Below are 12,094 nucleotides of genomic sequence, written 5' to 3' on the forward strand. Positions count from 1 at the left end.
CAATGGGGATACATTTTTTGCACCTAATATTTTTTTAAGAAGATGTGATTTATAAAATATGTTGCCCTGAAAAATGAAAAAGTGTAAATGAAATGCCTGTATGCCAGTTTTGCTCCATTCTAGAAGTTTGCTTGGGGGGGTGCACCCAAAGTTTTACAGCGAGCCATAAATGGCCAGTAGGCCGCACTTTGAACACATCTGCTGTATGACTAAGAAGTAAAAATTAAATTGTTAATAGCTAAAGTCTGTGAGAGATTAGCTAATGTAAAACAGGCTTTTGATAATATTTACAATGAAGACCAATTTATTGCTTTAGCCATGCTCATGATCTTAATAAACTGTCTTATTTTAGAAGTTAGCATGGCTAGTGCTGTTATTAGCAGTTTGTATAGCTTTGATGCCTTTCTGTAAGAAGATCCTGAATTTGAGTCCTGGCCTGGGGCCTTTTTGCATTGAATTTGCCCAGTCTTCTCTTACAGGCGTTGATTCTGTCCTAGCCTAAAAAATACACATAGTAGGATAATTGGTGTCTCTAACTTGCCCTTAGGAGTGATTGTGTGTGTGCAGGGTTGTTTTTCCTGTGGCCCTGTGTTGACCTGTGATAGACTGGCAACCTGTGCAGAGTGTATCCCCCTCTCTAGCCCAATGACCATTGGAGAAAGGTACCAGCACCCATATCCCCTGCCGCAACCGTGCAAGGATAAACGGGTATAAACAATAGATGGATAGTTAGCGATACTAGCATGACTAAAACAGCAGTTTGATCAAACACCAAGACTGCAGTTTTTTTTATCTCTCTTGCCGTCTCAAAAGTTGAATGAACCACAGACGTGTTCCAACAATTCTTCTGACTTCATTTGCATTCAGTGCAAAAGTAAACATCAATATTTTTGTTAAAGCAGAACTCGTACAGTTTATGAAGGCATTAGGTATACATTGAGTGAATAAAAATCAGCTTAGGCCAATCTCAGTCTACTGAATGGGATTTTAGCAATCACAATTTCAGTATTGCTCTTGTACACCGTAAACTGCTACCTTTATGTCTTTCGTACTTACACATTAAACTTTTCTTTTCATAAAAAAACTTAAATATCCATGGTTTTAGATTTACATACATTAAGATTGTGCCTAAGATGTTTAAAAATGGCAAATAAAAGCAAGGTTAAGAGCTTGCCTTCACTGTCATCCATTACTTAAAAGTGAGCAGAATAACTCATCAGGTTAACTGTAAAACTGTTGCAAAACTTTATGGCTTCTACTCAAGGCTAATGAATAAATCTACAAAAGCACTTTCTTTTTTTCAGAGAGACAATTGATATATTAGAAGTCTGGCTTGGCCTTTGACCCGGGGCCTTGGGGATTCACAACTAAGATTTGAACAAAGAAGTTGTAGTATTTGCCAAAAACTAGAGTGGATTCTGCAGGGACTAGATATTGTGAAACTTTAAAGCCTGTCTGTGTTGCACTTTAGAAAACCTTACTTGTAATAACATAGCTGTACCGCAAACATTTAAACTCATGTTTATATTTCCCAAATTCAAGAGTGCTTTGTCGTTGGCTCTTGTTCAAACGAAAGTCTCAGTATCTTATTGACTTCCGGGGGACTCCCTGCTTCTTACTGTCTGCATCAGCTGCAGACGAGAATGGAGAATCAACTCTGAAAATGGTTTTATTTTGACACCCAAGTAAACTAAAAACACAACTTCACAAAACAAAAGTACATAAAATGTTCCTTTCTTACTTTACTTTTGTACCAGAAGGTATAATGGATGTGTATTTTTCTTCCTCAGATGTTGAGTTGATGTCGATGGACAGCACTAAGGCTAGTTGCTGGGTGAATAACAAACTCCGAACCCACGAGGAACAGTGGAAAGAAGACGACTGCACATTCTGTCAGTGTGTGGATGGGGATCCACACTGTACAGCCATGGCCTGCAAACAGAGTTGCCAGAACCCTGTAAAAATTCCTGGAGAATGCTGTCCCTTCTGTGAAGGTATCTGAGGGCTTTCCAACCAAGCATCCTGTCGTATTTATTAAGTTTAATAGACAGCCAAATTCTCTGAGCTACACATTAACCCACATACCACACGGGTAAGGCTCTTGTGGCCCTGCAGCTTTACTACAAAGAATATATCGGCATGGGCTCATTAAAGGGGAGGCCATAGTGCATTCTTCAAGCTGTAGGGTGCTTTGTATTTCTTTATTGCCCTTGCCCACCAAAATGATACCCACCTGTGTGGATGAGGTTACGACATGCTTTCAAAGCAGGAGGCTGCATAATTGAGGTTGATCTTTTCTTTCTTTGTAAAATTAATTACAGCTCGACGAGCCACTCCTCCTACAGAATGTCCCAAGAACGGTTCAGTTGTTCTATTTTTATTTATAATGCAGATTTACAGTAAAGTTGGCTCAAACACAAGACAGTCTGGAGCCATGCGTGAATTTGCATTAAGCCCCCGGGGATGCTTTTTCATCTAAACTGGCAGACTGAAGCTTCTGCGAGTGCCAGACACATTAAACTTATTAATGGGAGGCCACTAAGTAACACACAGACGTACCATCCCATCTTAGAGTGTAACCTACCTTACTGTAGTGTAATTGCTCTGCAGTTATCTGTAATTGCTGTTTAGAGCATTGTAAATGTGCAAATAGGTAGCTATCATAGATGGAAAGAAAGATTAGATGTTGCACCAGAGGGGGTTTAAACAAATGCTCATTTATGTTTGATAAAGTTATATTTTTATGTCATAATACTATGTCTGTCACTGTTCTTTCATTTTGCAGAGCCATCCTATGAAACAGTTAGCCCTTTGCTGTGTCCACCATTGGAAAATTGCTCCCTTTCAGGGATTGAATGCCCCTATGGCTTCCAACAAGACCACAATGGGTGCCTCCTCTGCCAGTGTCTCAACAGTAAGTTTTACCTTTGGTTTGAAATCTCAAGGGATTGATTTTAGTGTAATAAACATCTGAAATAAACATTTATCATTTTCTTGTTGAAAATGATAAATGCTTCGCTCTGTCAGCGGAATCTTCATGTGCACAGCCAAATAGTACACTATGTCTTTGCTTTTCTGAAGCTTTAAAAGATGACCTTTCTAATTCAACTCTTTCAGATGACTCCTGTCCTGACTTGGGAAAGTACTGTTCTCTGCAATGTCCGTCGGGATATGAGAAGGATGATTTGGGCTGCGAGGTGTGTGAGTGCAGCATCCCCACTCCCAAGTGCCGAACCCTGACCTGCACAAAGACCTGCCCTTATGGATATGTGTATGTTCACCTGATTACCCAATGGGTTTCTCATCACTCAAATCCAGCTATTCTCATCTGTCTAAACGTCTGTTTAAACAGGCCCATGGTTTCAGCCTGTTTAAAGTCATCTGTTTCTGTTGACTCTGCAGGTTGTTTTGCACTTTCACTATTTTATGGTTTCGCATTGTTTTGTACCTGAAAACTTTGACCCGACAATACATCAGATTGTATCTGCCAGAAGCACGTTTCGCAACTGTTTTGACAATTGATAACTACTAATGAGCAGCTGATAAAGACTAAGCCCCTGCAACTTGTAATCTGCTGAAAGCACTTTATGCAGCTAAAATGTTGACTGTTATGCGTTCCCTTGATTAAATGAGAAACAATTTTAATGCATATTTTACTGATTAAGTCAGTGCCTGCATTGTGTTAATGAGCCAGATTTGTCCAGCTGACTGAATCAGTTTTAACTTTATCCTAATTTATTCCTATCTAATCATGTAGACATTATCTAAATTATTAAAATCGGAGGCATATAAATTGTATGTAATACATTTATTAGATTAATTAATTCATTAGATAAATACAAGTAATTTGTAAGTCACATAGAATAACTATCAATTAAATCAAACTAAATCATAGATCGTTTCTTTTTTTAGCATAATATGTCATTCAGATTAACTGAGGGGGAGTCACTCCAAGCAGGCCTTATTGTCAAGTACAGGAAGTTGACAGAAAATGAATGGAAAAGACCCTAAGTTGCAATTTTACACAGAAGTCCAGTATTCTAACTAAAACTCATATGAAAGCAATGAGCAAATCCATAAGTTCAAAACTTACGGGTATTGAACTTCATAAATTTTTATTTTCTTTATCGGGGTGTGGGAGAGGACTTCATAAATTTTTTTAAGAACCATGTTAATCAAATGCTTTATGTGTTTTAGACCTGTCACCTCTTGTGTGCACAGTAAATTGCTGTGTTTATATAATCAGTTGAGTGCTTATTGAATCTTATCGAGCATTACCTTGCAGGCTGTGCTTGCTCTTTAGTCAGTATGTCAGCAGCTATTTGGCATCTGCGATCAAAGCACCCATCTACCTTGGTGGCCATTCCCAGGATTCTGAATCTGTGAATGAATGTGTCTCTTTTTGAGTGCGATTATGTTTCTGTGGGGTCCACGTTAGCCTTTCAGCTCCCTGCAACTCTTTCCCCTCCTAATCCCATTTAGCCCAATCAAACATCTGGGAGCGCTCTGTGCCAGAATGCTTAGTCCCCAGGCACTAGTCTTATTTCATAAATCATCATCCTGTCTCAATGCAACGATCAAAACTGCATCAGGACTAAAGACAACTACAAGAAACGTATATAGTCTTGCTACTTCTAATATCCAGCCTTGCATCCGGGAGCTATGGCTGAAGACAGGCCTAATATAGTTGCAAAGAAAGGAAGAAAGTATGAGAAGGATCCTGTGGGGGCAGAAATAAGAGCAGGAAGTCTTTGTTTTATCCTTCCTAAGCAGCTGTTTGTGTCTTGCCTTAGAGGTCTGAAATCCTCTGAGAGCCTGTGTGTCTCACAGTGCAGATTTGTCCTCTCACACTCCTGATTGTAGTTACCATGAAGCAAAACAAAAACCAAGTTATAATGATCACTTGATGACATCCTCTGAGTTTTTTGGTGTTCAAATCCAAACTAGGAGAAAAACAAACCCTGGAAAATGGATTAGGCGTGTTTTGAAGAATTGCCTCTAGAATTACCAGTTTATATAAAGTTCTTTGCACTAGTCTTTTTTTGTACCTTATGAACTTTTTCATATGTTGTAAGATGAACAATCACAAACTTCAAAGTATTTTACTTGGATTCGAGGTGACAGACTAACACAAATTTGACTCATTGTGTTTCTTTTGGCGAAAACAAGTTATGTATCCATTTATTTTCACTTCAAAGTTATGCACTAATTTCTGATTGTCATAAGAACATCTAATAAATTATATTGAAACTTGTGGCAGTAATGTGATTAAAAAAACTTTTAGATTTGTGAATACTTATGCAGAAAGCATCCAGAAAGTCGAATCAGAGACTGAAGATGTGTAATTTATCCTTCTTAGTTAAAAATGTCAACATTGTGAACACAGACTATGAATGGCTTTTTTCCAGACATTACATTAGAAATTCTGCTGAGCCAGCAGTCTATTAATAAGCTTCCCCCTCTCCCCCCTCTCCAGTGTCTCCCCAAAAACCTCTATCCCCTCTGGAACCCAAAGACTTGCTTTGCATTCCACATGCCATCTTTAAACAAAGCCTTGCTATAAGGTTGCCACACTCTCTCTCAGTATTTGTACAGAGAGGCGCTGGCTGGCCACTCACAGTGTTGTTTCTATCACTCTTATTGCTGTTTCAGCATGAATTGAGTCTTCAGTTTGCTGAGCCTGAGATTTGCATCCACTTTATGCAGTGCATTATAGATTTTGGAGTCTGTTTAATTTCGGCAGATGAAGATTAATGGTGTCATTATTTGGGTTTAAGGAAATAGCATAAGAATCAAAATAAAAAAATTATAGCTACAGAGAAAAATAAAGAGGAAAGCTGAGTGAATGGTAAAGAGGTGGATACAGTTTATTCTTTTATCTGTGATTTGATAAAATCAAGCTGTATCCCATCCATGTTTATTGGGCAGATAATAGAATCCAACTGTCCTGTTTCCAGCTTCTGCATTTCATTCTGCTTCTCACTCTGCATGAAATCTATACTCATAACTTTCCATTCAAGTAAAACTGTATATTATCAGGTTGGCCATCGGAAGCCCCCTTCTTCCACCATCTTTTTCTGTAACGTCAACAACAATGTTTTAAAATCTACCCTAACTCTTACCAGTCCACTGCTCACTAAGACTTTTATATACCAACTGGAGATTCTGGGGCAATACAGACGGCAACAGGCAGAATTGAAAGCATCTGAATTGGCTTTGAAGTGCCCCTTTCAGAGTCTTTAGAACTGGTATGATATTCAAACCACAAGCAACTCACATGTTGAACTTTTATTTGACATTCTCCAAAGAAACCAGTATAAAGAAAGAAAAACTGGTCCAGATGTTGATTATTCGTGACTTTAGAATACTTATTTCAATGTGTCACAAGGCCATGTTTCTTCACAGATCTTGAAGAAATCCAGTCTTTGAAACAATTATGTGGGACATCATAGCTTATTTGCCATTGTAGTAACAGACTTTTGATCACATGTGCTTCAATGTGTGTCTCACCCTGCAGGAGGAACAAACATGGCTGTGAAATGTGTCGTTGTGTGAAATGTCCTCCCTTCACCTGCGACAAGTACTGTAGCAATGGCTATCGACAGAACAGGAAGGGCTGCAACATCTGCATGTGCAAAGGTATTAAAGTAACCTTTCAGTACCGAATCTAATCTCAGCACTGATAAAAACAGAACATCTCCAAATTTTAGCTCACCAGAAGTTATAACAGAAATGCAAAATAATCTAACTTGGAGTCATCATATATTTAGTTTTCTGGGTTCTACTGCATCTAGATTGTTTTCATTCAACTGATGATTTATTTAAATAAGATAAATTACTGAGTCTTTTAAAGGCAAATGTAGATGTAGGGATATTTGATTAGTAGTCTCTGCTAAAACCATCTCATTTACCTTAAGATCAACATGAATAGGAAATAAGTGAAGTGCTACATTGATGCTGGATTACATTTCCTGCTATGTGTTTATTTTTCCAATTTAGGCATATTACAAATATTTAATCTCCTGGTTTTCTTGGATAGTGGGAGCAGCTGTTCCTTTCTACAAACACAAACAAAAACTCAACAACATCTTCTGTAAATAATCCTCTGTTTACCTGAGTTAAAAATTCTGAATGAGCTTCTGTTTTAGATTTGGGAGACGTAAAGGAAAGAGAAAACATTTTTGGAAGCCTGTTTAAATTTATTGATGTTTTTCAGATCTAAAATCTAAATGAATAGTCCTGTAAGCATCTGCCTAAGTTGAACAGTTCACAGATTGCTTCAGACTTTAAAAGCTGTGTTGTGACAACTTGGCAATTTCTTGCTCTTAACAAGGTCTTTGGGTGCATTTGAACAATCTTATACTCAAGGCAGTGTCTAACTGAGTGAAATGACTTAGAAGCAACTATGTGGCTGTCAGTAAGAACAGTTTTTTCTCTAAGTGAAAAGAAAATGAACTGCTTGGATGTTTTTCTCTTTCAAGATCAAAAAGGTCATACTTTCTATATATCATGACTGTGTATATTTGTGTTTCTAGAAGTTGACCAAGTTCCAAGCACAACCATCCCAGCCATTATGCCCAGTTTCTGCCTCACTTCCAATGGTCGCAGATATGAGGAGGGTGACAGCTGGCACGACGGCTGCCGTGACTGCTACTGCCTCTCTGGACGGGAGATGTGTGTGCTCATATCATGCCCCATGCCCAGCTGCTCTCATCCTGTTGTCAAGTCTGACCAATGCTGTCCTACATGTGAAGGTAAGGCTTCACTGTGAGAAACATTCCCATGTCTCTGCTTTATGAAAATGTCTTGTTGCAATAAATACAACATAAGATTAGATATTGAGCTTGCACTGGCAGCAAAGTCAATGTAAGTTTTTAGTTGTCCAAAATCAAATCAAGTCAACTATGTTTCCATCAAGCAAGTTGCACCAAAATATCTATTATTTTGTTGCTACACAGCAAGAAAATAATAGATAGGAGCAGTTAAAAAGAAAAAAAGGAAGATAGGGTTAGAAAACATGAATAAAATAATTAATTAACTTCAAAAGAAGCAAAGTAAAGCAAATAGAAATAGTTAAAATATCAAGAGTAGAGTTTATGACCAATTAGCCAGATTAGGTCTTGACATCACTAAGCAACATCTGCTGACTATTGGAACAGCCAACGGCAGAGTTGGCACTAGTGTCCATCTTCATTGTAAATAATCATCCACTTCTGTGCAAATAACCATCCCAATGTGGCCACAGTTCAAAGATACTTAAAACAAATGAAGTAATAAACTTCTATGTCTCTTTTAAGATCAGAGTTGCAGTATTAGCTGCTTGTAGCCTCATTTAAAAAAATTATAAACAATCACTACTGAAGCCAGAAACATACATTTGGTTTGGAACACAGATACACACATAACATGTGTCTTTTTATTCCGATAACAGTCTTACAAGAGACACTGTGATAAGAGAGGAACTGTTTGATGAAAGTCTTTCCTTTCCAACAACATAGCACAATTTGCTTGGTGTGGTCACACTAACAGCAGTTGTACCTAAACACTTTCCTCATCTGGTAATAACATATCATAATTCAACTCTTAGATTTTAAACTTCGTGGCCTCTCAATTTGGCACAGTCACACTCTCTATGTGTTTTTTTGGAACTGGAAGGCTCGCTGATCCACACCCACACTTTTATATCCACAACTCTCCCACTTGTAAGGGATATTTATGGAGGGGTGACTCAGCTGGCTGTTCAAATATTTAGAAATGAAAGACTGTCTTCTACTTTCTGCTAAGCACCCTTTTTAGTCAGGGGACAACAGTCTAACTCTTTGCAGATGTGCTCTGCTCTGTGAGACACTAAAGATGTTTTGAGCTAAGTGTGTGAAAAAACAGACTTCTGTACCGTGCCAGAGGCTTCTTTTTATTAGACGGTGATCTGCACTTATCGCCTCTGACCTTCATTGTGTCAAGATATTGCTAAAATGTAACTGATTGATCACGATTAAATCAAGCTGTAATTTACTCTTTATGTCAGATTTAATGATTACTGATGTTTGTGAATATAAATGATGTTAATGAATATAAATACATATATTCATATTCATAATTATGAATACAGCTGTCAATGATTAGAAATCAGGCAAAATTCCTCAAAACTCCTTTTTATTTAAGAAAAGTAAGCAAAGGTATCTTCATCATTAGTCAAATTAATTAACAAAACTATTACATCAATAGGATTACACAACATATTTTTTCCTCCCTAATTTTTTTAACTAGAGTGAGAGCTTAAAAATATAAACAATCATTCTAACACAATTCACTCAGGAGATTCACAAAGCAGTGGATTCATCAGAGGTTGTTATGGCTAACTCTGGTCAGCTTCACATATTTCCTCAAGCTTGTTGTTTTCTTCCATCATCAGCACATATTTGTCAAATTATTTACATTGACAGCGAAGAAAGATATGTCTTCTGTGCATATGTGCAAATTCAGTCTTTTTATACCCTGCAGTTAATATTAGTTGTGTGTTTACTACTATCTCCCGAGGTGCATCAGGGATGTATTGGTCCTTGATGCACCTCGGGAATGGGGACTTGATGAATTTCAACTCCCCATTCCAAGTCAGGACCTTTCAGAGGATTTTTAGCTGAAACATAGAAGTGTAGATATCAGAACAAATGAGTATCTGAAAGAGGCTTGAAGTAGTCCAGCCAAGCTATTTTCAAGGTAGTTGGGGGAGACAGTTAAAAGTTTGTTAAAGGTCAGACATAAGGTGTTTGTGGTAAATACAGAAAACAAGAAAAACAAATTGTTTCTTTTCTCCATTAGATGAGTCCGGCAGTGGCCAGCCTGATGGGATGGACATGGTGGTGTGCAGAGCACCTGGAGGGGAATTTTATGTGGAAGGGGAAACCTGGAACCTGGATGAGTGCACGCGCTGCACCTGCAGGAAGGGACGCGTCCTGTGCGACACGGAAGTTTGTCCCCCAGCGCTTTGCCAGACACCCATCAGAAACAAGGACACCTGTTGCCATATGTGCCCAGGTAATAAAAAAAGGGAAAGGAGGGGTTCCCTTCAGGAAAACAACAAGGTTGAACAGCTTTAGGAAGAGCCATGTGAAGCAGGTCAGGGTTGTTTAAAGCTGCTGTTGATGTGCTATCAGCATGTGGTTTTGTAGGGTCTTGCATGTTGCTCTTTGTGGCCAGTTTTATGTCAAGCACAGAGGCCCATAAAGAAACCAGCAAAGACCAGTTGCATTTACGTAGAGCTCCTCCAGGCAAGAACTAGAACATGTGGACTGCTTTCACCCAGCGGCCCACATCAGAGACTCGTCTAACTGTCTGATTGCTGATGGGACAAGACTGTAATCTTTCTGCATCTGTACCACTCCAGTGCTGAGGCAAACGTAATACCACATGCACATTTTATTTACAACTGAAGCCAAACATTTCAGAATGTCTCACACATTTATAAACTTACAAACATTTCCCATGCACTCCCAAGAATGAGGCCCACAAATCATCTATGCATGACTGCATCTGAAAGCTGCTCCTCGAGAATGCCGGCCTGCCTTATCCCTGCATCTACACCCACAAAAATGGACTGTCAGAGGCCTCGCTTTGATAAATGTATGGGCCTGGTCACCAGGAATGTGAGAATAATACACATCTCACTGATAAGCCTTGTAATGGATGTATACAGTGGCGTCTGTACATACTGACTGAGTCCCCCTCAGTATGGTCATTAAAAGGCCATAGATCTCAGCCCTGCAGTCTTGTCAAAAATGGAGATAAGATTTTGGGCTTAAGTGACAGCTGCCAAAGAGAGTCACCTGGAAAGCTGTTGTTATGGCTCTGTAACCCTTGCGGATTGAAATGTTAAACATCACAGGTCACTTGGAAGATGAGCTATCAATTAGGCAATGTATCAATTAGGCAATGCATGGCATTCCCCATTACACATATGTCTGGCTTTACTTAAGTGATGTAAGTGGCTCTAATGTGACAGGCTTCTGCAGTGTTTCATTATTAACTAGATTTACATGTGTCCACCGGCAGAAGAGACAGAGAGCAACTTGCTGCCAGTGAACAGCAGCCAACAGGAGTTCTGCATAACCGCCGAAGGAGACATGCTGCAAGCCGGGGACTCCTGGAAGGCCAACGCCTGCACAAGCTGCACGTGCAACAATGGCACTATTCAGTGTTTCTCCCAACACTGTCCGGCAGCCAGCTGCAGGGTACCAGTTTTACTCAAGGGCCAGTGCTGCCCACATTGTCTCGGTACGTTTTTGGGTGGGTGTCGAGAAAAATATTGATGGGAGAAAGCTGCCTTTTGTGCTGGGAAGTTATCTTTAGTTGAAACAGTATTTTGTTTTGTTGGCACATTTGAAATTATGCACAGTGCCTTGAAAATGTTGTCATGGATGTTGAACCTTTTCACATTTTGTCCTTGCAAACAAGAATGGATTTTTTAGGGGGATTTTATTCGAGACTGTTACGGCCCCCCCCTTTTTTTTGTGAGGAGGGGAGTAACACGACAGCCACAATCATTTGACAGAGTCCAGGTGAATGTTGTAAAAAAGAGGGATTTATTGATAACGAAAATCCCGGAAGGCTCACACAAACTGTGGGGGAGAAAGGGGCGGTTAGGGGGGTGCCAAATCATAGAAAATAATAAAACAAAACAGGGCCTAACTACCGTCTGAACTAAGGAAACAAAACGAAAACAAAAACCCTGTTTATCTAATCTAACAAAAGTTTCCACCAAAACTTTACATCGGTGGCACCCACCTCCTTACCTAATGTATCTAACAGAAAATACAACTACGTGATGAAATGTACAGGGTACCCCAAACTTACCTCGCCCTCTAACTCCCACCACAAACCTTCACACAAAGAGCAACAAGACATGTGTCAGGTAACAAAGCCAGCTCCCGCTCTCCCCAGCTGGGCTGCTTAAATAAGGCCTCCCTGCATGCTGATTGGCCCATAGTTGATGAGGATCAATCAGAGGAGATTGACACCAGCTTTCCCTAGTACCTGTGAAGAAACAAAGAGGGAGGGAAAAAAAGAAACAAACAGCCTGCCAGGCATGTAACACCCC

The 12,094-nt window shown here is 39.4% G+C and overlaps 1 protein-coding gene across 3 annotated transcripts in view; it reads left to right on the forward strand.

Moving 5' to 3' along the window:
- Positions 1-12,094, forward strand: part of LOC114134246 (cysteine-rich motor neuron 1 protein) — a 47,769-nt gene that overhangs the window by 24,071 nt on the left and 11,604 nt on the right. For all 3 annotated transcript variants that reach the window (XM_028000703.1, XM_028000704.1, XM_028000705.1), the window contains 7 exons: positions 1,791-1,994; positions 2,786-2,914; positions 3,118-3,271; positions 6,518-6,639; positions 7,536-7,754; positions 9,820-10,035; positions 11,050-11,271. In XM_028000703.1, the coding sequence (XP_027856504.1) occupies positions 1,791-1,994; positions 2,786-2,914; positions 3,118-3,271; positions 6,518-6,639; positions 7,536-7,754; positions 9,820-10,035; positions 11,050-11,271 (1,266 nt within the window). The remainder of the gene's footprint in view (positions 1-1,790; positions 1,995-2,785; positions 2,915-3,117; positions 3,272-6,517; positions 6,640-7,535; positions 7,755-9,819; positions 10,036-11,049; positions 11,272-12,094) is intronic.

The sequence above is a fragment of the Xiphophorus couchianus genome, chromosome 19 (assembly GCF_001444195.1).
Source record: "Xiphophorus couchianus chromosome 19, X_couchianus-1.0, whole genome shotgun sequence".
Lineage (NCBI taxonomy): Eukaryota > Metazoa > Chordata > Actinopteri > Cyprinodontiformes > Poeciliidae > Xiphophorus > Xiphophorus couchianus.